This window comes from Ptychodera flava, chromosome 15 (assembly GCF_041260155.1).
Source record: "Ptychodera flava strain L36383 chromosome 15, AS_Pfla_20210202, whole genome shotgun sequence".
In the NCBI taxonomy this organism is placed as follows: domain Eukaryota; kingdom Metazoa; phylum Hemichordata; class Enteropneusta; family Ptychoderidae; genus Ptychodera; species Ptychodera flava.
This window is the reverse complement of record NC_091942.1, coordinates 146,411-174,156: the sequence shown is the minus strand read 5'-3', so window position 1 is coordinate 174,156 and position 27,746 is coordinate 146,411. Positions and strand designations below refer to the sequence as shown.

At 36.2% G+C, this 27,746-nt stretch overlaps 1 protein-coding gene across 1 annotated transcript in view; it reads left to right on the top strand.

Moving 5' to 3' along the window:
* The window catches only part of LOC139150799 (lysophospholipid acyltransferase 7-like), a 93,022-nt gene extending 76,711 nt beyond the window's left edge, over nt 1-16,311 (top strand). The window contains exon 6 of the mRNA XM_070723191.1: nt 12,801-16,311. Within this exon, the coding sequence (XP_070579292.1) occupies nt 12,801-13,185 (385 nt within the window). The 3' untranslated portion in view covers nt 13,186-16,311. The remainder of the gene's footprint in view (nt 1-12,800) is intronic.
* Nucleotides 16,312-27,746: the final 11,435 nt, after the last annotated feature.

Here is a 27,746-nt window from a genome sequence, read left to right as displayed (position 1 = left end):
TAAAGTAGGGGTGGCAAAATCATATAGCATGGCTCATTTTAAGCAAAATTAACTTTGAATTTATGCGGGACATACACTTTAATATTTCGCCCTATATATTTGGTATCCAGCAAAGGCATATTTTGATGTAAAGTCAAAATTAACACTACATTGCTGACAATATATGTTACCGTTTCTGCATGAACTTTTCTTTTTTAAATTATAGTATATTAGTACTTCAAACAGATTAACAGTTATCGTGATGTCAACCCATAATTTTACATCACAAAGACTGTAATTCTGCCATTTTTTTTTTGTTTTTCAGTCATTTTTAGCTACTATAGACTATAGTCTATAGAAGCTATTGGGATGGGTATCCGTCCGGCGTCCGTCGTCAGTCTGTATGTATGTATGTATGTATGTATGTATGTATGTATGTATGTATGTCCGTTTGTGAGGCGTCCGTCCACTCAAATATCTTGAGAACCGCAGTACTTACTGATTTGATATTTGTTGTGTAGATGAAAAATATGATTTTGAGAAACTATTTTCTTTAATTTTTTGATATTGTTGAAAATAGGCAAATTAATGCCAAAAAAGGTGTTTTTGGTAAAAAATCTTCTCCTTCATAACCGCTGGTCAGACAGCTTTGTTATTTGGTATACAGGTCCCTAGGGATAACCCAGCTTAGATTTGTTCAAATTGTGATGAAATATGCATATGTGTATTTTTAAGGAATTTTTTTGTCATTTTTGGTCAAAGTTTGACTTACATTGTATGTAATTCTTGTACTGTATAAACCCTATCAATTAACCCAGAAAAAAATAATTAATATGATTTTAAATAATTGAATTAATTAGGAATTCATCAAAGCCAAAATAATTTTAGTGTGGAATTATCAGAAAGTTCAACTTTTTTTGACAGTTCATAGTGAATTGAGGATTAAAACATGTATAAAAGGCAACTTTCCTGAATCCCAACTTTGATATATTCTGAACCACCATTTATGTTATCTAAAAGAAGTTGCTCATAATAGTTTGTCATGATAGGGTAGTCAAATAAATAGAGATAGAGAAAGTTGTAATTTCCATGTATGGTTGACTTGGTAAGGATAAACTAAAATTACTTTTTGAGGAAAAAAATAGAGTGGTCAATTAAAAGAGTGGTCAAAGTGATAGGGTTTTTATGGTAAAGCTTGGCTGTAAGATTCCTCATGTGCTATTTATAGCAATTGTGCAATCTGTGTAAACAGTGCAATGAAAGTGTAACATGATTCCTTATAATGCTTTTGATGACCTTGAACTTCTTAAGTTTCAAACATTTGTCTCTTCAGTGTGCTTTCTCTGAGTACGTACAGTCTCAACTTATTCAACAGAACTTACTTACAATGTTAATTTGAAAGTTAAAATGTGCTTGGTTAATAGGATGAAAATACTGATATTAAAAGATAACCAGATCAAGATTCTTTATAACCTGACAGATATGCTGTTTTTTTATGACGTAAATCTTGATTTAAGCAAGTCTTGTTTACTTTAATTAGAATGTAATTAAGTCTCGTTTATTTGCTATTATAGACTAATATAGTCTGATGAAATATGCAAATCTGTATTTTTACGGAATTTTTTTCCATTTTTGGTCAGGCCATCCTGAAATGAGCTATCAAAGATATCCACCTTCTTCATCAATACATGTGTCACTGTCACAAAAGGTTATTCTCTACATAACACAGCAGAGCTCTGTCAACTGTTGAGTCGCTTGTTTTTTCAAAACCGCTGGTCAGACAGCTTTAATATTTGGTTTACATGTCCCTAGGATGACCTTAGTGAGATAATTTCATACAGTCAGGAAATACTTAATTTTGTATCCATGTCTATAGTAGCTTCAGGGACTTTGGCCCTATGTTATAAATTTTGCACTGCACAAGATGATTGAACAAATTGCAATGTTTGAATTTGTAAACTCAAAGAATAAAAATCCTTTGGTCACAGATTAAATTATTTTTTGAAAAGAAATTTACTCTTAAACACTTTTAGCATATATCCTTCACACGGTCATGTATTTCAAGGAAAATATGGCTATTAAAAACAGTAATTTCTTCACTTTCAATTTTTTTCCAATACTATGACAATTATCAGCAATGAGGTTATACAAACACAAGACCAGATAAGCGTTTTTCATCATTTCCACAGGACTCTTTGGAAAATCCATTAAAAAACAGTTAAAAGTGACTTAAAATGATCACTTGGTATACATTTAATTTACAGATGCCAGGTTGTGTATTTCACATGCACTCAGGTCAGTAGGGAAGTGCGTCATTACTATTTTGGACTGTTAATTCTTATTTCTGAATTATTTAACTTTTTTTCCACATTGAACTATCTTAGGCAGTTTATACTGTAGCTTAGAATTTTTTTGATTTTTTCTATACCCTCCAATTTTGATAGGGTATTAGACCTTAAGATGTCACATCTTGTACCTCATATATTATGCGCATATGTATTTCTTGACTGGCCAATACAGCTAGAGGTCTGATCTTTTTTCCCGATTTAGAACCATAACTTAGACATGCCTCGTGTGTTTCAAATTGGGAACAACAACATAGACCTATGTGCCCATAGATCTCAACACATACACTCCAGTGATACTTCTTAATGACCACATTGTCAATGACTTGTTTTTGTTAGAAAGTAAAATCATACATTTTACATGAACTTATTTTTGTTAGAAAGTAAAATCGTGAAAAAATGCAAACAAATCACAGTTCACAAGGCTTTAGGAGAGGTTATATTATGCAATTTTCGACATTCAAAACCAAAAGACGGCCAACGCACTTCGATCAAAGCTCATGCAGTACAAGAGCATCACGATCTCGTCCCGTATAATAAGATATTGGTAAATATTGATATTTTTCACCTTATTTGCGTTAACATACATGTAAACTAACTCAAACGAAATTGCAATCATATCATTTTCGCTACACTGCACGGCGCGGTGACCATGCAGAAGTCGGACATTTCAACTCTCGGGGGACCGGATTTACAATAGGGATAAACTATTAGTTTTACCGCCGTAGAGGCACCTGCCTCATTTACGATATCAATCAGCTATCTCTAAAGGTTACTTTATTAAATAAAGATCCATCGTGTGGTAAACAGTGTTACCTGAAATCTGGTAACAGTTGTGTAACAAGCCATCGAATATGTTCCCAGCGAAACTGATAGGGATTTTGTAGCTCATTCTTTACTATTTTTCATAGTTTTTGGTAGCCGCTAACAGACACTTCATTTCGGCTACATGGACGATCTGCCAAGCGATAGCCTAAATTCGAGTGAAAAACCGTTTTCAAAGTTTTTGGCAAGTGGGGCACAAGATGTCAGAGTGGAAGATCACCGTGACATTTTCAGCAATATAGTTATTAGAAACATTATAAACATAGTGGTAGTGCCAGTGGCCACCCCCGGCAGCCACAATTCTGTAATATCTCCACTTTCTAGCATTCAGTGTGAATAATGCATATTGTATGGAAAGATTTTGTATTTTCATCGACTGGTCATCCTTTAACGGCTAGTTTTACGCACATATTTGCACTTCAACGAGTTTTAACATTGAAAACCACTAACCGTGGGCCACAGTTCAGCATGACAACACGTACGTCCTATCTGTTCAGTGCACTCACAATCTCATCGATTGTGAACCTGTCAACTAGCGTCCGAGTGAAAGTACAACCTTACTGAACCTGTATGTATACACACCTATTTGATTGACAGGGGACCGCATCTACTGATTCTACAATATTTATATTAAAAAAAAAAAGAATTTTCATCCACAATGTATCACATCCGAGTCAATGAATGAGCCGGACGGGGCGAGGGTTTGTATCGCAACAGTGCCAGTCCGAGGGATGTAAATCATAATGTTGGGAGTGTATGTTTCAAACCACGGATACATGGTTAAGTTAAGTGGTTGGTGTCATTTTTATCACACTCATACAAGTAGTTTACATGTTTGGAAAGTCAAAAAAGTATGTAGGTGTATGTTGAGAAGGCAGAATTTTGAAAGGTCAACTCTATCTCCACGTAGGTCTGGCAGCCATCGATGATACAGGACTCGCTACCAGGGTCCTAAATGCAGCTCCCTAAATGCGCCTGTAGCACCATGTCTCGATCCGATGTCATATAAAAAAATCAAATGATGGAAATAGTAAAATCATAATCGACGTAGTATGTTCTTGTGCTAGTTGGGTCGTTTTCACAGCACATACATGTATGGTTTGGAGAAATAGTGAGTGCAAAACAAGGGCGCAGATCGATAGCGCAGAATGGGAGCGCAGATTGATATCGCAAATTGAAATGCACTAGCGCAGTTTTGGGGCGCAGACTGCCGATTTCAGACCTCTCACATAGCTCCAGTCTGTTTCCGTTGACGGGACTTCATCATCCTACAAGACAATAAATTGTGGTGTGCTCCAAGGTTCAATCATCGGCCCTATTCTATTTCTGATTTACATAAATGACATTTCCAACTGTACTGACTCTTTTCAGTTTAGGCTTTTCGCTGACGATACCAATTTATTCAAATCTTTCAAATGCAGCAATATTGATCTCACCCAAACTAACATGGATTTTCAAAAAGTCCTCCATTGGTGTACTGCAAATAAGCTTACAATTAATGCAGAGAAAACAAATTACATGGTAATTAAAACATCCCGTAAACAAATGCATCTAACAGGCAGTATTGAAATAGGTGGACGTTTATTGCAAAGAGTCTACTCTTCAACTTACCTTGGTATTTCTGTCGACCAAGACTTCAACTGGCAGTCTCATATTAAGAAGGTTGTTAAATCTATCTCCCCAGAGGTTGGCATTATCTCACAGATAAGGCATTATGTCCCTAAAAATATACTTGTTTTACTGTATAATTCAATGATCCTTCCACACATAAACTATTGTATTGAAATTTGGGGAAACACATTTACGACCTTCTTAGAACCAATGAGACATTTTTAGACTATGTAAATTTCATTCTTGCATGTCTATTTTTGATTTGTTGCATGGCCATTTTGCCCATGATGTAAATCAATATTTAGATTCAATACCCCACGATTACCCAACCCGCTTTTCCAAACAAGAAAATTTTTATTTACCTAGAGTAAATCTTACACAAAGTAAACACGGCATAAAATACGCTGCTACCTACCACTGGAATTTGCTCCCATGCGAAATCAAAAGTACGTCAAGTAGAAATGTGTTTAACAAAATGCTGAAAGCTTACATGTACCTTCTAGATCATTGATTAATATCTGTACAATTTTGGTGAACATGATATTTTATACCTTTATTGTAAACATGTAAAAGAGCCTGAGATTTCACTTCAGTTGTCTCCTTTGCACATTAAATGTTTTACGTTTTCACCATGTACATACAAAATGGCCATCCAACACAGTTACGTATAATTATCTGTCTGTATACTTTTTGTTTGGGTCACAGACTTGACTAGTTCCCTGAGAACTATTTCTGTGACCTTCACTAGATTTAAGCATATTTTTGTCTTCTCTTTCGCACTTGTATATATTTTGTCTTAGTGTTTCTGGTGAAATTAAATATACTTCACAATTCACTTCACATTACGAAAGGTGCCATGCAGTGATCCTAAAAACAAACAGCATCCTGCACTGTAATACCATGAATGGTGTCCTGCAGTGATAAACTGGATTGCGTCCTGCACAGTGACTCTGAAAGGTGTCCTTCACTGATACCATGAATGGTGTCCTGCAGTGATACACGGAATGGTGACTCTTAATGGTGTCCTGCAGTGATACCTTGAATGGTGTCCTGCAGTGATACCATGAATGGTGTCCTGCAGTGATACCATGAATGGTGTCCTGCAGTGAGTCTGACACTCTTAACCCTTTTCCTGCCAGACAGTATCACTTCCCCATCAGCCAAGTCAGTAAAAAGCAGTATTAAAGGTATACTGTCACCTGTTCCAATTTTGCCACAGTTACCATAGAAAGAGAAAATCTAACCAATCACAGATTTTAAGCGGATGGCCGCTTTTTAAAAACAGCACCCTCACATGGGATTTTCAATACCAGGGAACGCCCCTTTGACCGTATATGGGCATATTTAGAATACAGGTGACTGTATACCTTTAAGCCAAATTTTGATGTATATATATTCACCCACTTGGCTCGGTCTGTTATAGCATCTTTAGTCCAAAAAAATTAAGTTTACAGTATTTATGTTTTCAACAGCTGTCAAATGTACAGTATTATGTTAAAATACACCATATAGAATATGTTGTGTTTCATTAATTTTAACCATCTTGACCTGATGGTGAAATGTGGACTTGGCAGGAAAAGGGTTAATGGTGTCCTGCAGTGACACTCTTAATGGTGTCCTACAGTCATACCATGAATGGTGTCCTGCAATGATACCATGAATGGTGTCCTGCAGTGATACTAGAATGGTGTCCTGCACAGTGACTCTGAATAGTGTAATGCACCAATACAATGAATGGTGTCCTGCGATGATACCATGAATGATGTCCTGCACTAATAATCTTTACGGCCCTGATACGGCTTTTGCGGCCCAAGGTCGTACGGCCGAAGGGCCCGAGCGTGCGAGGGCCCGTACGCCATACGACCAAGGGCTGCAAAAGCCGTATCAGGGCCGTAAAGGTTTTATCATATACCTTATGGAATGATAAATATATAGTTTACATAATATTCAACATTGTGTAGGAGATAAAAATGCGTGCGATATCAAAAATTCATCGCAATTTGTGTCAGTTTTTCATAAATACGATGGCCGCTTCCCGTCGCGGATTGACATACATAATGACGTCATTTGTTTACCTGCACAATTCCAGAAAGCGCATAGTGACCGACAGTGATCAAGGCTGAAATCGAGGTGTAAGAAGGATAAAAACGTGATGTCAGTTTATTGTAATTTATACTGAACAGGCATGCACTTAATATACACAGGATTTCACTAGAATTTAGAAATAAAAGCCAATGTCACCGGCGCGGCTCCACTGTCGCCTCACGCAACTATGATCTGAGCGAGCAGACGTTTTCCAAATCTGGCGCTGGCTTTGTGTACGAATGGAACGTTTGCAGATAGCAACGCGTGTAGTAACCGGAATCTAGAAAGTTCAGAAATGCATGCGATTGCCCATATTTGGGCACCAGGCCGGGGGTGTGATACGTAAAACAAGCGACCTAGCGGCCGATATAGCTCCGCTGTGTTTATGTAGAGAATAACTATTTTTACACATGTTGATGAAGAAGGTGAAAATCTTTGATAGCTCAATGCAGAGGCCAGAAAATAAGCTGCAAAAATACTTAATTGAAGATTTCATCATACTTTGAATATCACATCGGATCATCCCTAAGAACATGTCAACCAAAGCTATCTGATAAGTAGTTTTTACGCTCCCATATATGCATATGTATATATGCAAATGGGAGGTATTCGTATAAGGTGGCAAAATGGCGTCTGTGTGTATGTATGTAAGTATGTACGTATGTCTGTTAGTTCGTCCACAAAAACTCCTAAACCGTAGCACCTACTGTCTTAGTATTTGGTGTACAGGTGCACCTAGGGGTGGAGATGTGAATTTGTTCAAATGAACATGTCAGTGCCAAAAATATGCAAATGAGGGGGAAAAAAGGAAAAATCCTGCAAATGGTTAAAAACTCAGTAAGCATTGGTCAGATTTGGTTGAAACTTGGCATGCAGATTTTTTTAGGTATTCTAAATTGTGCGTGCAAAAATTTGGATGAAATTTGCATGATTGTATTTTAGGGTATTTTTTTCCGTTTTTAGTCAAAAAATCTTGTTCTCTGAAATTGCTCGTCTGATTGCTATGAAACTTAATATTCATGTTCCTCAGAATGACCTTAATCATGCTTGTACAAATTGTATTGATATTGTCATATTTGTAATTTTGGGGCAATTTTCCCAAGTTTTGATAAAAAAATTTTTTATTCCAAAAACTGCTGATTTGATAGCTTTGATACATGTATTTGATATACAGGTATCTAAGATTAATCTCAATATAATGTATTGAAGGTATGTTGAAACTGGCAATTTTTGCCTTTTTTGGTCAAAAAATTTTTCTCCTAAAACTTCTGATCTGGTAGCTTTGATATCTAGTGTACAGGTTCCTAGGGTTTATGTTAATTAGATATATTTAAAATTAGGATGAAATCCGCAATGTTGTATTTTGGGGGACAATTTTTCTCATTTTTGGTCAAAAAATTTGTTTCTAAAAATTTACCAGTCTGATTGCTTTGATATTTAGTAAACCGGTCCTTAGGGTTTTAGTTAATAAGATATATTGAAATTAAGTTGAAATCCGGAATTTTGAATTTTTGGGGCAACTTTATGAAACTTTGAGTTTTACTGGGATATCTTTCATTTTGTATTTTTAAGATTTTTTTTGGTAATTTTATACCTACTGGAACTAAGAGTATATAATGTGGTGATTTAGTAAGCATTTGATATGGCAAACTGTATTTGGCGGTAAAAAAATCCTGGCAGATTTTGAGAAAATTCCAAAAAAATGCCAATAAAAATTTCAGCCAGAGAAGGTTTGACAAAAAGAAAAGGTGGGAGAGTGGGGAAAAAAGAATGTACAATGGATCGGATAAAAAAGATAATGTACCTCTTCGATCTTCCAGACACCATCCCTTATCAAATGGTTCACCCCGATATATTTTTGTGCACAATTAACCATGCAGTGTATTTTAGTAGATGTCAAGTTAGGTAAGGATTTGAAAGGAATAGTCAAGTTCACCACAGTTTAACTTTATCTCTTGTGTCATCATCCTTGTTAAATTGTAAGTTGTTCCAGATGTGGATGTACCAGCTGTTCTGGAAGAAAACAATGATTACTTTTCCTGTAGGGTTTCTGAGTTGATGATTGTATGTTGACATTTCTGGCCATGTATCTGGTGTATGGGCAAAGTGTAAACATTGGTTGCATGTTATGTATTTCAGTCTATGTCAAATATTGTAAATGAAAAATCAAGAACAGTTTACTGTGTGCTTGTAAAAGATAACATATTTGTCAATACATAAACTGCCTTGCAGATTGATTGTCTTAAATATTATCACAGAAGTAGAAAAGGAAAAGAAACTAATCAAATTGCTGTATAACATATTCACTCTCAGTGCCTGTATAGGCCTATACTTAACTATTTTATCATTACATTCAGCTGTTTGTTATATCTTTATCACTCTCAATGGGCCAAGGCACACTTGGCGTCAATGTCATCACTCTGTGCCAGTCTGTGTATGTCAGTCTGTCTGTATATGTATGTCCATGTTTCATACAATTGTTGACTTGTTTTGATAACTATATGGGAGCGAACAGTGATGTTGTCACTATTTTTTGAGGATAAAATTTTCTGACCAAAAATGGCAACAATTGCCCCCCGAAATAAAAATTGCAGATTTCATCATAATTTCAAGAGATCAAATTTAATTCATAACTTCATCTATAGAAACCTGTATACCAAATTTCAAAGCTGTTAGACCAGTACTTTTTTTCAGAAACACTTTATTTGACCAAAAATTGCAAAAATTGCCCCCAAAATACAAAATTGCAGATTTCATCATAATTTCAACAAATATCATTAAGGTGATCTGTAGAAACCTGTATACCAAATTGCAAAGCTATCAGATGAGTAGTTTTGGAAATACACATTTTTTGACCAAAAATGGCAAAAATTGCCCCCAAAATACAAAATTGCAGATTTCATCATAATTTCAATAAATAGCATGTAGTTTATATGTAGGAACCTGTATACCAAATTTCAAAGCTATCAGATGAATAGTTTTGGAAATACACATTTTTTGACCAAAAATGGCAAAAATTGCCCCAAAAATACAAAATTTCAGATTTCATCAGAAATTCAATATGTATTACTCAGTTCATCTATGGAAACGTGTATACCAAATTTCAAAATATTAGACCAGTACTCTTTGAGAAATACATTTTTGACCTAAAATGGCAAAATTGCCTTAAAAATGCAAATTTGCATATTTCTGCACAATTTGAACAGATCTGAAATAGATCATCCATAGGGACATATGTACCAAATATCAAAGCTTTCTGACTGGTAGGTTTGAAGAAGAAGATTTTTAAATATTTTTTTACCAAAAATTACAAAAAATGCCTTCAAAATACAAATATGCAAATTTCACCACGATTTGAACAAATCTGACTGAAGTCACCCTGAGTAAACTGCATATCAAATTTCAAAGCAATAGGACAAGCGGTTTCAGAGAAGATTTTTTTACCAAAAACACCAAAAATTGCCCCAAAAATACAAATATGCAAATTTCACCACGATTTGAACAAACTTAAGTGTGGTCACCCCAAGTGAACTGCACATGAAATTTCAAAGCAATTGTACGTGCGGTTTCAGAGGAGAAGGCAATTGTTGACGGACGACGATGACGGACGACGACGACGGACAACGACGGAAAATCAACCTATTTGATAAGCTCCGCGTCGCTGACAGCGTAGCTAAAAGATGAAGGATCTGAGGGCGCTTTCTCCCATAGCTTTACACAGGCATGTGAATGTAGGTATATGATAATACCATGAATGGTGTCCTGCAGTGATACCATGAATGGTGTCCTGCAGTGACTCTTAATGGTGTCCTGCAGTGATACCATGAATGGTGTCCTGCAGTGATACCATGAATGGTGTCCTGCAGTGATACCATGAATGGTGTCCTGCAGTGATACCATGAATAGACCCTTTCCTCAATCTCACCGGAAGTTTCCGTGCGCATGCGTAATTATATGCACGTCGCCGGTTTGACCTAGTTCCACTGCAGTCAAAGTCAACCATCTGGAAGGTTTGTCGACTCTCACGAAGAGTTAGAGTATGCAAAGTCTGCTCCTGTATTTCCGGGCTATTTTTGCCATTTCATGGAAAAAAGCCTCTGTGTGATACATGAAAATCATCACACTAATTCTGTAATTTTGCTGTGGTATTAGTTTGTAAAAATGTTTCTAATATCTGACAAAGTCAAAGTGATCGATTGCGGTACAGTTCGATAACCATACGACAGCCCTGATTTTGTGGAGGGACCGTGCCTGATGTTATACTAGCGTACTTTGACGAGACCAAACGCTTTAAAGTATGACAAAACTCAGATATTACGTTTACATATCACAAGTTTCAATTTGATTGAAATTTTGTAATAAGTTAGGCTATCAAACAGCGCGCACAACAACCATTGGTCTGGCTGGAGCTGGCCCCTTGCCGGTAACACAATGACTCATTGACAGTTCCCAATGATATTTGACAACTGTTTTCTTTCCTTGTCATCAGTTAGTCTTTAATAAAAAATGTCCAACGTACAGAAGTTTTGGCTTAACTTTAACGGTCTGAACATGGTTCCTTTCTCAGGGTGAGCAAATCATGTTTTGAGTCACAAGCCCCCGTAGCCAAAATAAGCTTATTTACTAGCAGCCGGCCCGTCAAAGACTCGTTTAATTTTATGAAGTCCATTTTTTCACTTCCTGCTCTCAAACTGCAAAATGTGAGGGAAAAATGTTTCGCATGAGGATTTTTGCCCAAGTTAACGAAACTTCTGAACCTAAAAATATGGCAAGATACCAATCAATTCTTTTTAGCGTAGTGCATGGCCGTTCTTACGTGCATAGCCTACATGTTATGACTGAACTGTGATACTTTTGTGATTCCCAACTACTTCCATATGATATTTCGGTGACCTCAACGACTCTCTGCAATAGAAGCATTATCTCTTGATACCTATGTATTAATTTAGGAAATAAATGAAATTACAGCCAAAAAAATCACACTAATCATTGCATACACAATGTTTCAAATTGGTGTCGATCCCGATGTCATCATCCGCCATAGTTGTCGATGCAAGTCCAGCTATTACTCAAAGGCCGATCATTTTCTCTCTTGACACGAGCGATTTTATCGCTCACAGCATGGTCATAATGTATGGGTTTTTTTTATTTCGAAGAGTTATACTGATCTCTACAACGACACAGTGTCTCTATTTTGATCTTTGAAAGATCAGTTTTTTCATGCTGCATAATACATGATCCATGTCATGACAGTTGATTTTGTACCTAGATCCTTTACATTTTCATGCATAAGTTTGTTGTTTTTGTAGATAAATTTCAAGCTGCAATTTCTGATAACTACTTTTTTATCCCAGAATTGCGTGATTTCTTAATTTTGAACCTATAGAGAAGAATGTTACGTCAGTTAGGCTTGGCACGGAGCCTAGACTCCGTTTCTAATCTTACTTCCGGTTGAATGAGGAAAAGGTCTATTGTACACATGTGTTCTGCAGTGATACCATCTCATTTTCAAAACTTGCACAACATCTTTCTTAGGATCATTACGGTTTGTTGTTATGGTCCATCTATTGTTTATCTAAACTATCAGATCACATTGCACCACTCAGGGTCCCAACAACCCTTGAAAGTCCTTGAAGTTTCAAGCCCCTTTGAAGGTCCCTGAAAAGTCATTAAAATAGAAATAAAGTCCTGGAAAGCAATCTTTGATGAAGTATATAAGGAGGTGATCAGTTATAATGTCTTACATACAATGAGGGAACAATATGTAAACTGATGTTCCTATGAAAAAGATATATCAAACAAATGTTACTCAGAAAGTGGTATTTTAAACCACAAAATCTTTGAAAATTGCTGAAAAATCATTGAAAGTCATTGGATTCTAATTGACTTTGAGCGTATATGTATGGACCCTGATTTCACTATTTAACAACTTGATGTGCTTTATGTTATTTTTAGGACATCAGTAACAATGCTTGTGAGTGCATTCTGGCATGGCGTTCACCCTGGTTACTACCTCAGCTTTATGACAGTTCCTATCATGCTCTACGCTGAAGACATCATGATCAAGGTATTCCGCAGACCAAGCAATGAAAAGATGTATGATTGGCTGAACTGGTTTGTCCGCATGCGTTTCTTTGAATACCTTAGCATGGCTTTCCTTCTGTTGAAGATGGACTACACACTTACCTACTGGAAGTCTACATTCTTCATTGGTCACGCACTCAGCGCAACCTTCATTGTGCTCGGTATGGCATTTAAACCACAAAGGAAAGAAAAGATTGATACTGACACTACAAGAACTGATGAAACAAAACTTATCGAAGAAAAGAAGGAAAAATAGTATTATTTTGTTTGTTTTACAAGATTTTTGACAGCAGTGCATCTAATTTGCAAAATTTTGTAACAACTTATGTCATTCAAGAATATCATGAAATTTATGTAGTACTCTATTATTTGTGTACATGCAATATGAAATAAGTGAGATCACCAAGAGCACATGAGAAGAGATGGTAAATCATAGTTGCTGTAAAGCTGTTCTGCACCTTTCCTACCAGGGATTAGTTTTCTACGTAATGGCTTGATCCATGCCACAGAACAAACACAATTATTCAAAAATGTTTTGATAATGGTGGAAGATGAACAGCACGGCTCAGAAGAGTTCATTCTGCTGGGACAGCCTCTTGATCATATGAATAACACACGTACAGTAATTGCATTTTGTGGTTGTTGATTCCTTTAAAGTTCTGAAAAGATATCTGCCCTGCTCTCTGTAATTTTGAAAATCATTTGTTGTGCTTCCTTACAGCAGTTTGTGAATGCCTCTTTTTCATTCCCAAGCTCTACCATTGTTGAAATTTGGTCTGAAGAAACTGTTTTCACTATCTACAAATGCAGTTTAAAGGAGTGGAATGACAAGGGTGTTGACCCCTCCCATTGTTAGCTGTGCATGTAATGCACTGCCATGTAGACTATTTAGTGTAATGGGAAGTGAAGTTTTGATCACAGGTGTAGCTGTCAGGGAAATTTTTAGGGAACTATTTTTCATATTTCTGTCATTGTGCGGCATGTAAAAAGCGATACATGGCATTTAATAGGCTGAGGGGTTGTGACTTATTCATAGTACTTGCAGTAACATTTATCAAAACTTGTTGAAAAGTGATAAAGCTTGACATAGACAATGACAAAAAAATTGTATTTGTGTTTGTATTGCAAATTTCAGTACATGTGTAGGGCCAGTGTCAACTGTACAATGTTATCATCGACCAATGAAATATAGTGTGGACTACAATTCTGTGGTCGACCAGACAATTGGACATAATCAAACAGACTGTGTTGGTAATGACACATAGACAGGCTGTTTTGGACATTTCACGTAGGCTGTGTTGGATGTACATCACACACAGACAGGCTGCTGTGTACATACATGTAGGACATTACACACACACATGGGCTGTGTAGGACATTACACACAGACAGGCTACACACAGACTGGCTGTGTTGGACGTACACATAGACAGGCTGTGTTGGACAATATATTACACACAGACAGGCTGTGTTGGATACAAAGAGACAGGCTGTGTTAGATATTACACATAGACAGGTTGCGTTGCCATTTGGAAGTTCAGCCATCTTGATGCACTTTCAGCTGTAGAACCACCAAGTGACTTTTACAGATAGGACAACATGCTTAAGGGATAAACATCAAAAGTTACAGCTAATGATATACTTACATTCACACATAATATGACTCAACAGATAAACAGCCTTTTCATATCCAATCATTCAATATGTCTTTTACAATACCCGAGTTCAGTTGAAGGTGCCAAAAGGTACCAAAAGTTTTGTACTGTGTCTTAGATACACTTGATGCCACTGTTCACACTTGAATGTGCTCAATGTCCCTAGAGATGACCTTTGAGTTCTTCACAAATTTTGGTGTTAGACATACACACAGACAGGCTGTGTTGGGCATTATACACAGACGGGCTGTGTTGGACGTACATCACACACAGACAGGCTGCTGTGTAGGACATTACACACAGACTGGCTCTGTTGGACATACACATAGACAGGCTTTGTTGGATAATACATGTATATTACACACAGGACAGGCTATGTTGGATATTACACAAAGACAGGCTGTGTTAGATATTACGTATGTAGAGATGACTTAAAGTACTTAAATTTGCTTAATATTTACAGGCAGGAGATTTATTGGTGATGTCATTTATTAGATTAGTGACTTTTGACTTTTTTACCAATTTGGTGTAACTAATGAGACCTCGGGAGTCAAAGGTCGGGATAGCACTCACTTAAAAACTTAAAAAATTTGTTCAATACCTACATGTACAGACAGGAGATTTATTGGTTATGTCATTTATCAGATTATTGAATAACAAAAAAGAACAGATTGTGATTGAGTAAAATAATATTTTTTAGCTCATATTTGGTATTTATATAAATACCAAAAAGACTTATATGTTGAGTTGGTGGAGTCTGTATGTATGTATGTATGCGGGTATGTATGTGTGGATGTATGTCCGTCACATGCAAAAGCTCCCATACCACCTAAGCTATATACCATCTCAGTATTTGGTGTACAGGTAGATGCAGGGGTTGAGATGTGACGTTGTCCAAACGAACACGTCAGTGTCAAAAATGTGAAAATGAGGTAAGAAAGAGGGAAATTCTGCAAATGTTCAGGAATGATGGCATGCCAATGACTGAAACAGGATACTCCACTGACCTTTAGTCATTTCCTGTCATTCTTTATGAAGTGTTACATATTAACAGACCAGCTCAAACTAAGGGACGAACCATTAGATCTTGAGAGGGGAGTTGTCACAATGAAATTGTGAACATCTTTTTTTTTACAATTGTAAATTTCTAAAAAAAATTTTTTCCCAAATGAGAAAAGCTGTGCTAATTTTTTTTTTCTGAGTAAATTTTAAGATTTTTAGCTCCCATAGCCATATGTATATATGGCAATGGAAGCTATTCTTATAGGCTAGGAAAATGTCTGTATGTATGTATGTCTGTATGTCTGTATGTCTGTACGTCTGTATGTCTGTATGTCTGTATGTCTGTCCGTCAACATCAAAAACTCCAAAACCGCTGTACATTTCATCTTGATATTTGGTGTGTACATGGATGATGGGCTGTAGATGAGATTTTGTTCAAATGAAGTTGTCATTGCCAAAAATATGCAAATTAAGTGAAAAAATGTAAAAACAGTCAAAATTGAAAAAACTCAATAACCACTGACCAGATTACATGAAAAATTGGCATGTAAGTACTTTGGCTGACATGAAATGATTGTGCTCATCTTGGGTCAGTATCTTGGACTTGCTATTTTTCATGAATTTTTTTGTAATTTTCTCCCAATTTTGGTCAAAAAATCTCCTGCTCTGAAACCACAAGTCCGATTGATTTGAAACTTGGTATGGAAGTGCATAGGAGTGACCTTCCCAAATCTGGGCAAATCGTGGTGAAATTTGCATATTTTAGTTTACACGTCCATAGACTCCCATGTATAAGGCAGATCTCCATACACTCCCATGTATAAGGCCACAAAAAATAAAAATTTAGTTTCTCATCGTATTCATATTGCAAAAAGGATGCAGTGACACAATTTTAGTCCCCACGGATGAAGTCCAGTGAGCTTATAGATTGGGTCATGTCCGTCTGTTCGTCCATCCGTGAGTCCATCCGTTCATGCAGATATCTCGGATATTTTGACAAAATGTCAGTGACCTTGATGACCTTTGATCTCAAATATACATATTTGTCCATAACTCAGTAACCACAAGTGCTACCACCCTTCATATATGGTATGATGGGACAGCTTATGACGCCACATATTGTACCTCATTAATTATGCACATATCTAATTTTGAGCGAGCCAATAGAGCTAGAGGTCTGATTTTTGGTATATAGGATAACTTAGCAAAACAATTTTTTTGACAAAATGTCACGTGACCTCGGTGACCTTTGACCTCAAATATACATATTTGTCCATAACTAAGTAACCGCAAGTGCTACAGCCTTCATGTATGGTATGATGGGACACCTTATGACGCCACATATTGTACCTCATTAATTATGCACATATCTAATTTTGAGCGAGCCAATAGAGCTAGAGGTCTGATTTTTGGTATATAGGGATAACTTAGCAAAACAATTTTTTTGACAAAATGTCACGTGACCTCGGTGACCTTTGACCTCAAATGTACATATTTGTCCATAACTCAGTAACCACAAGTGCTACAGCCTTCATGTATAGTATGAGGGACACCTTATGACGCCACATATTGTACCTCATTATTTATGTGCATATCTAATTTTGAGCGAGCCAATGAGCTAGAGGTCTGATTTTTGGTATATAGGGATAACTTAGCAATACAATTTTTTTGACAAAATGTCACGTGACCTCGGTGACCTTTGAACTCAAATATACATATTTGTCCATAACTCAGTAACCACTAGACTCTCCACAGTCGCTGTGCCTTGTTTTGTGCGCGCCGCGATGGGCCTGCATTCGAAGGCTGTGCAGCTGTGCGCACGCGCTGCCAGACACAGCGACTGTCGGTTCTTGCAAGTATATGAATATTCATAAGGGTAGTGATGTCAAAAGAAACACCTATCTAACTGGGCGGAGAGAATATATACTAGTAGCTGGTAGACTTATATACGCGGTATGTTTTTATTTTTCATTTTTAATTTATTTGGCTATGGTACTTGTCATTTTTGTTTTGATTAACGGATGTGTGGAGTTCTATAAAGTACCCGGATCAGGCAGAAATCCGACCGGTCGCTTGCAAGAACGTCCAGACCCTGGGATTCGCGTCGCGTCTCTGAAGGGCGCGCGCGTGTTCCAACAGGGAAGAACGCGAATCGCAGGGTCTCTGCCAGACTAGGTAACCACAAGTGCTACTCCTTCATGTATGGTATGATGGGACAGCTTATGACGCCACATATTGTACCTCATTAATTATGCACAAATCTAATTTGAGCGAGCCAATAGAGCTAGAGGTCTGATTTTTGGTATATAGGGATAACTTAGCAAAACAATTTTTTTGACAAAATGTCACGTGACCTCGGTGACCTTTGACCTCAAATATACATATTTTTCCATAACTCGGTAACCACAAGTGCTACACCCTTCATGTTTGGTATGATTGGACACCTTATGACGCCACATACTGTACCTCAATAATTATGGGCATATCTCATTCTGAGCGAGCCAATAGAGCTGGATGTCTGATTTTTGGTATATAGGGATAACTATAGGAGAGAAATTTTTTGACCAAATGTCATGTGATCTCGATGACCTTTTACCTAAAATATATGTTTATGTCAATAAATAAGTAACCACAAGTGCTATGTCCTTTGTATTTAGTAGGATGGGAGACCTTATGACAACACACGCTTTACCTCATTAATTATGTACACATCTAATTCTGGAGGAGCGAATAGAGCTAGAGATCTGATTTTTGGCATATAGGGATTAATTAGCAATATAATTTTTTTTTCCAAAATGTCATGTGACCTCGATGACCTTTGACCTTGATTATACATATATATGCATATTTCAGTAACCACAAGTTCTATACCCTGCAATTTGATAGGATATTAGACCTTAAGATGTCACATCTTGTACCTGATTTATAATGCGCATATGTATTTCTTGGCTGGCCAATACTGCTAGAGGTCTGATCTTTTTTCCCGATTTAGAACCATAACTTAGACATGCCTCATGTGTTTCAAATTGGGAACAACGACATAGACCTATGTGCCCATAGATCTCAACATATACACTCCAGTGATACTTCTTAATGACCACATTTTCCTGCCCCATCAAGACTAATACTCCTATTACAAGTGGGACTATGTCATTGTAAATGACTTGTTTAGTTAATGGTTGTATCACAGTATTCGATATATCTAATTCTGTATTTTTTCCATTTTATATTCTGAATAATTACATAAACATATTTCACTGTCTCCAGTACATTTCATTTAAGTATTTTCACTTCATGCACTTTATCCCTTTCACACATGTTCAAATATCTGACCAGAGAGCAAACACTAAATAGTCCAGGATGGGAGCTACAGTGTCATTGACGCTATTTTTAATTTGTTTTAGTTCAACGCTGTCTGAGGATACAATGTACATCCATATCACTAACGCAAATAAGATTGCGTGCTGTAACGACAACATACATATGGCTGGTGATTTATATTGTTGATAGATTTTGCGAAATGTTGCAGATCATCTTTTGACAAGCTGAGAAGCTGTTTGCAAAAATTTTGGTGTAATTTCAATATTTGTGTTCTTAGGACAATTTTTGCCCTTTTTTAATCAAAACATCTATTTCTCTGTAGCAGCATGTCTAACTTTTGTTATTCTTGTTTTTCTGGTGTAAATATTTCTTGTTGTTTTTCTGGTTGCACTGTGCAGAAATCATTTTCATAACATCAACGTAGAATTTTCCTGCACTGAACAGATAGAAACAACATTGTTGATCTTTGCTTCCCATACTGGTATGTACCAATTCTGATCAAATGTGAGCGACACCGTATAATTGCGGTATTTTTAAGCATGTTACAATTTGAAATAATGCCATCTCAGGGCATGGTTCTGTGGTTAGAGGCACTGTGCTCAGTGTGAACAATACATGTGTTGTAGCTTTTGATGTTTATTCCAATCTTTAGCAAAGCACCTTGAATGGATTCAAAATGTCACGATTATTTTATGGTCAGTTGTACAATAGTGTAGAGCTTTAAGTCTGTAACACGTACACTGAGCTAATATCATATAGGGCCTCAGACCTTGATGTCACGCCAGGGGTGAAGATTAGAAATTTTGTTTATATTGATTCATGATAAGTAATAGTAAAGGATAACAAAGAACGACCACTATAGTTTACCTCTGATGAAAACAGTTCACACACATATATCAGACCCTGCAGGTATAGATTTTCTATTTAATGTGTAAAAATGTTGAACATAAATTGGCAAATTTTTTCTGTGATAACAACCTACTGTGTTTAACAAGGGACTTAATGTGCCATCATTATCATTGCAATAGTAACTGCACTGTCTAAATTCCAATTGCAAGCTAAAAAAAACTAGTGTTCCGTCTAAAAACTTGCAATTTTCGCATCAATCTATCGACACAGCGGGCGCTTTCTAAAATTCAATCCCAACATTCTTTGCGTATGCCCTCCTTAATATGCATGATAATATATTATGAATCTGCACATGCCTAGTCAGTAAGCCACTGGCGCGACTACATGTACAAAATATCCTACTTGATCCCTATTTTTGTTGATATTTATAAAATAATGTAAAACACTTTGAATTGGCTGCATGTTTTTTTAGCGTTGTGTGAAATATTTACCCGGTCTGAGAAAGCAGTCGGGAAAAGAAGTTGTCTAATACTATAGATGACTACTTTATTACTAAAAAGTCTACAAATCAGGAGAAAGGCACATATATAGTATTGTACTCAGCGTGCGAAATTCACGCCAACTTGATGGCCCAAGGCCAGCAGTTTTTATGCAGGACCAGTAACTCTTGAAAGATGTCCTGCTGTTCTTAGAGACGCGGGCCAGTAACTTTCCCTTATGTACAGAAGTTTACCAGAATGTTTTGCTAAGCTAAATACCTGACAAAATTATTCAAAGATACAAAATTTACTCTTTCAAAAGATTTGCAAAACGTGAAATTCGCAAATAAAAAGTGCATGAAAACCCAATAATTCAGATAAATTCAAATTAATGAGTTTCCTGTATTATAGTGTTATACACGTTAATTCACATGAATTCACATGAATACAGGCTTGCTGAATACAAAAAATGGATTCTTGACTGTATTCATCTGTATATGCACTCTTCAGCTAAAATACAGGCAATAATCCATGTTAATACAGTAAGTATTATAGGGTTTTTATGCAGTGGATCAGTACTGCATCAAAGCGAAAGATCTTACCTCATGTTTCCTCACGAGAGTAGGGGCTCTATTCAATATGCTCTCCATTTTAAGCATGTATTTAAGATGATGAACAAAACTGAGGATTTTATCACAAAGTTTTCAAGCCTTGTAAGACTGGAAGGAGAAGAATGCATCCTGAATGCATTCATATGATGATCTTTGTAATTAAACAGCTAATTATTTGGGTTTTTTTTCAGACAAGACGCATTGTAATTTTAATTCATTCACAGTTATGTAGATTTGTTTTATTTGTGACTATGTTGAAATAAATTTATCTTTTTCAAAAAAAAAAAGAAAAAAAAAAAGCAAAAAAAAAAGCATGTGTTAGGTTCAAGATCTCGTATCGACCGTGTTGCATGTGTCAATATAAACTGAATTTTCAGGACACCTCAATATTGCACTTTTATATGATACCAGATATTTACAGCTACTGGACAACTGTATCAAAATTAGAATTGATTGGTCAGATATGTGATGTGGTGAAATCTTCGATATAGGATACTTACCCACCGTTTTGGTCAAGTCTAGTATCGCATAATTTAAGTTCGTGTCAGACTAGGGAAGTCGGGCAGGGCTAGACTGAGGGGCCAGATCTGTAAGGTAGCGACCTCCCCAATATACGTCAAATATTGACCCACGATTAGCATTGTCTAGTATCAAATTTAGAGCTGGATTGAGGAAGTCGGGATTAGCAAGATCTGTAAGGTGGCAAAATCTCCGACATAAATATCGAACATATGTCCCGAAATCGCCGATAAACATCGGTGATTTTACTTAGAGCAGACGCGCCCAAGACCCAAGGCAAGGCATTCTAGTATCGATATTAGAGTCCCAATCACCGATAAATATCGAGTAAATCTCTGTGATTTCACAGATCCGGCATTTCGAGACGCAAGGCAAGTCATTCTAGAATTGTCTAGTATCGATTATTATATGGAGTCCCAAAATTGCCGATTTATATCAGCCTGAGGTAAAAAATCGGCAATTTTGCAAACCCTGCATTCCGCGACAGAAGGTAAGTCATTCTTGTAAAGTCTAGTATCCACATAAGACCCAATATGTAGATTGCTATGTATGGCAGAAATATGTTGGACATCAAACTTCGATACTAGAAAGTAAATGCCCGATATTTAAACATTGTGCAAAGTCGTGTCTTCATTGTGATTTGACCTTGATGGCCATTTGCCGTGGTCAGCTGTAAAGATTACGCTAACATTTTAAATTTGTGATTCCTCTTTTATCGTTGGTTTCGACACTTCAGTATCATTTCTATTAATCAGTTGCCCTAATTTTGTATAATTTTGTATTCCATTCCTTGAATTTGACGACGAGTCCCTCACAGAGGAAAAGCCAGAATCATTTTTGAAAGAGTCAACTGTTGTATTGACTCCATTTGTGTGTGATCCGGTGTTTGTGCTGCCAAAACTTACCTTTACTTGATCGGAGTGTTGGGATATATTTCAAGCCCATTTTTGTGCTAGTTTTCTCAGTGTTAGAACTATTTTTTGTGAAAGGCTGTTTTAGGAAATAAAAACGTTTTATGTGTTTTGTGCTTAACCTTTCACTGATTCCATATGTTTTTTGACACTGAGATCAGTCGCTCCAGCTTTTGGTTCTGATAGTCATATTCATGTGCTTTCCTTTAAAAGAATTAAAAGGCACAAAACAGTTTGATGTTAGGATGTCAAAATGGTGTCTCTTGATTTTTTTCAACCGCATGTTCTTGGCCCTTATATTGAGTGCGGGTAAAAATCGGCTCTTTATTTGGATCTGACATGAGGATCGGACCAGTTGATTTCCTTCAGGGCCAGTGATTTTTGTGAGTTGCTGGCCCGCTTGGCAAGTACAGATTTTTCGTGCATGTAAGTTTCACACACTGATTGTACTAGCAGATGGAATCTCTGGTTGGTAAAATAAACAGGGATACGAAGCAGTGCCTCAAAGCTGAAAGCTTAGAAGGACTGTTAACTACAGTAAGATACTGCACAAATAGTGACATATACAAGAATGTATTTCAAGCGTTTTTCAGGTGAATCAGTTCATTTGCATGCCATTTGCATGCCGTCTGTATGTATGTATGTATGTATGTATGTACGTATGTACGTATGTATGCATGTATGTATAATAATCGCCATCATAACAATCCATAATCCGATAACACTAGGTCCGAATTCGTAAGACAATAGTTTTAAACATAGACACAAAACAACAAAGAACAGACAGTAAATATACGGTACACAAACAAAGTCAAATTCAAGAAAGAAAGGTATATGGACCTCTGGCCAAAGACCAAGAAGTGATGTGTGTGTGTGTGTGTGTATGTATGTATGTATGTATGTATGTATGTACACATCAAAAACTCCTACACCACTGCACCTACTGTCTTAGTGTTTGGTGTACATGTGCACCAAGGCGTGGAGATGTGAATTTGTTCAGATGAACTTGTCTGTGTCAAAACTATGCAAATGAGGGAAAAAGGAAAACCCTGCAAATTGCTAAAACTCTAGATCTGTAACCGTTGGTCAGATTGGGTTGAAACTTGGCATGCAGATTCCATTAGGTATTCTAAATTAGGTGTGTACAAATTAGGATGACATTTGCATGTTTCTATTTTTTAGGTAATGTTTTCATTTTTCAGTCAAAAAATCTTTTTCTCTGAAATCGATTGTCCGATTGCTTTGAAAGTTGGTATACATGTTCCTCAGGATAGCCACGGTCAAGTTTATACTAATTGTATTGAAATTTTAATATTCGTAATTTGGGGCAATTTTCCCAATTTTTGGTCAAAATTTTTTTTTTCCAAAACTTACTGATCTGATAGCTTTGATATTTGGTATACAGGTTCCTAAGGTTGATCAAAATCTGATGTATTCAAATTCTGGTGAAATCTGCAAATTTATATTTTGGGGCAATTTTTAGCTACTATAGACTATAGTCTATAGAAGCTATTGGGATGGGTATCCGTCCGGCGTCCGGCGTCAGTCTGTATGTATGTATGTATGTATGTATGTATGTATGTATGTATGTATGTATGTCCGTTTGTGAGGCGTCCGTCCACTCAAATATCTTGAGAACCGCAGTACTTACTGATTTGATATTTCTTGTGTAGATGAAAAATATGATTTTGAGAAACCTTTTTTTTAATTTTTTAGTATTGTTGAAAATAGGCAAATTAATGCCGAAAAATGTGTTTTTGGTAAAAAATCTTCTTCTTCATAACCGCTAGTCAGACAGCTTTGTTATTTGGTATACAGGTCCCTAGGGATAACCCAACTTAAATTTGTTCAAATAGTGATGAAATATGCAAATGTGTATTTTTAAGGAATTTTTTTGTCATTTTTGGTCAAAGTTCGACTTACATTGTATGTAATTCTTGTACTGTATAAACCCTATCAATTCACCCAGAAAAAAATAATATGATTTTAAATAATTGAATTAATTAGGGAATCATCAAAGCCAAAATAAATTTAGTGTGGAATTATCAGAAAGTTCAACTTTTTTTGATAGTTCATAGTGAATTAAGGATTTAAACATGTAAAGGCAACTTTCCTGAATCCCAACTTTGATATATTCTGAACCACCATTTATGTTATCTAAAAGAAATTGCTCATAATAGTTTGTCATGATAGGGTGGTCAAATAAATAGAGATAGAGAAAGTTCTAATTCCATTTATGGTTGACTTGGTAAGGATAAAATAAGATTACTTTTTGAGGAAAAAAATAGAGTGGTCAATTATAAGAGTGGTCAAAGTGATAGGGTTTTTATGGTAAAGCTCTGCTGTAAAATTCCTCGTGCTATTTATAGCAATTATGCAATCTGTGTAAACAGTGCAATGAAAGTGTAACATGATTCCTTATAATGCTTTTGATGACCTTGAACTTCTTAAGTTTCAAACATTTGTCTCTTCAGTGTGCTTTCTCTGAGTACGTACAGTCTCAACTTATTCAACAGAACTTACTTACAATGTTAATTTGAAAGTTAAAATGTGCTTTGTTAATAGGATGAAAATACTGATATTAAAAGATAACCAGCTCAAGATTCTTTATAACCTGAAAGATATGCTGTTTTTTTATGACGTAAATCTTGATTTAAGCAAGTCTTGTTTACTTTAATTAGAATGTAATTAACTCTCGTTTATTTGCTATTATAGACTAATATAGTCTGATGAAATATGCAAATCTGTATTTTTACAGAATTTTTCTTCCATTTTTGGTCAGGCCATCCTAAAATGAGCTATCAAATATGGCCCTATGTTTCCTTTTTTTGGTTGATTTTTTTTCACAAAAATTACTTGTCTGATTGCTTTTTAGCTACTATAGACTATAGTCTATAGAAGCTATTGGGATGGGTATCCGTCCGGCGTCCGTCGTCAGTCTGTATGTATGTATGTATGTATGTATGTATGTATGTATGTATGTATGTATGTATGTCCGTTTGTGAGGCGTCCGTCCACTTAAATATCTTGAGAACCGCAGTACTTACTGATTTGATATTTGTTGTGTAGATGAAAAATAGGAGTTTGAGAAACTTTTTTTTAAAATTTTTGATAGTGTTGAAAATAGGCAAATTAATGCCAAAAAGGCGTTTTTGGTAAAAAATCTTCTTCTTCATAACCGCTGGTCAGACAGCTTTGTTATTTGGTATACAGGTCCCTAGGGATAACCCTACTTAGATTTGTTCGAATTGTGATGAAATATGCAAAGGTGTATTTTAAGGAATTTTTTTGTCATTTTTGGTCAAATTTGACTTACATTGTATGTAATTCTTGTACTGTATAAACCCTATCAATTCACCCAGAAAAAAATAATTAATATGATTTTAAATAATTGAATTAATTAGGAAATCATCAAAGCCAAAATAATTTCAGTGTAGAATTATCAGAAAGTTCAACTTTTTGACAGTTCATAGTGAAATCATGTAAAGGCAACTTTCCTGAATCCAAACTTTGACATATTCTGAACCGTCATTTATTGTGCCCTGTATGTTATCTAAAAGAAATTGCTCATAATAGTTTGTCATGATAGGGTGGTCAAATAAATAGAGATAGAGAAAGTTCTAATTTCTATTTATGGTTGACTTGGTAAGGATAAAATTACTCTTTGAGGAAAAAAATAGAGTGGTCAATTAAAAGAGTGGTCAAAGTGATAGGGTTTTTATGGTAAAGCTGGGCTGTAAGATTCCTCATGTGCTATTTATAGCAATTATGCAATCTGTGTAAACAGTGCAATGAAAGTGTAACATGATTCCTTATAATGCTTTTGATGACCTTGAACTTCTTAAGTTTCAAACATTTGTCTCTTCAGTGTGCTTTCTTTGAGTACGTACAGTCTCAACTTATTCAACAGAACTTACTTACAATGTTAATTTGAAAGTTAAAATGTGCTTTGTTAATAGGATGGAAATACTGATAAAGATAACCAGCTTAAGATTCTTTATAACCTGACAGATACATATATGCTATTTTTTATGATGTAAATCATGATTTAAGCAAGTCTTGTTTACTTTAATTAAAATGTAATTAACTCTCGTTTATTAGTTTGTATAGACTAATATAGTCTATAAAAGCTATTGCGATGGGTATCCGTCTGGCGTGCACCGTCAGTCTGTATGTATGTATGTATATATGTATGTATGTATGTATGTCCGTTTCTTAGGCGTCCGTCCACTTAAATATCTTGACAACTGCAGTACTTACTGCTTTGATATTTGTTGTGTGGATGAAAAATAGGATTTTGAGAAACTATTTTTTTTAATTTTTTGATATTGTTGAAAATAGGCAAATTAATGCCAAAAAAGGCGTTTTTGGTAAAAAGTCTTCTTCTTCATAACCGCGGTCAGACAGCTTGTTATTTGGTATACAGGTCCCTAGGGATAACCCAACTTAGATTTGTTCAAATTGTGATGAAATATGCAAATCTGTATTTTAACGGAATTTTTTTTTCCATTTTTGGTGAGGCCATCCTGAAATGAGCTATCACAGATATCCACCTTCTTCATCAATACATGTGTCACAAAAGGTTATTCTCTACATAGCGCAGCAGAGCTCTGTCAACTGTTGAGCCGCTTGTTTTTTCAAAACCGCTGGTCAGACAGCTTTAATATTTGGTTTACAAGTCTCCAGGATGACCTTTGTGAGATAATTACATACAGTCATATATCCATGTCTATTGTAGCTTCAGGGACTTTGGCCCTATGTTTATATTTGGTATATAGGTTCCTAGGGTTTATCTTCATATGATACATTGATATTAGGTTTAGAGTTAGGGTTAGGGTTAGGGTTAGGGTTAGGTTTTCTCGTATAGGGTCTACTTCATCCCAAACCCCTTGCGGCTCGACTGATCGTGGGTGTGTGAAGGTATTGGCAGATAAGAAAGGAAAATCGGGCATGACGGGCAGTGGAGGAATCAATGTTGGGGAAGGCGATAGTAAAATGTCGGGGAAAGCGAGAATAAAATGAAATCAAAAGAAAAACCTGAAAGCCAATAAAAAGGGAATCAGAAAACCTGGTAACAACAGCCAGACAGGGAGAGAAAATGAGTAGAGTAACTGAAAACCCATACACTGGAAGAAGATAAAATACAATAAAAAATAAAATGAAATGGATTAAAGTAAAGCAAAATAAAGCAGCAGAGGGAGTTCAGCAGGGAAAAGGGCCGACAAAGGGAAGAAAAGTCGGTCGCCAGAGGACGCAGGGCCAGTCAGGATGTATACCGCCATAGGGCCGGAGCTTCCGGTGGCAGAACCTGGCAGTGCAGGAATGTCGGGAGGGGAGGGGGTGAATACAAGTGCGAGATCGGGGAAATGTCGGGGAAATGGGCTGACCGAGGCATCAGAACACGGTCAGGTAAACCAGAAGGGGGAGAGGGAACAAAACGCAAGGAGGGAGAGGAAATGCTGAAACAGCA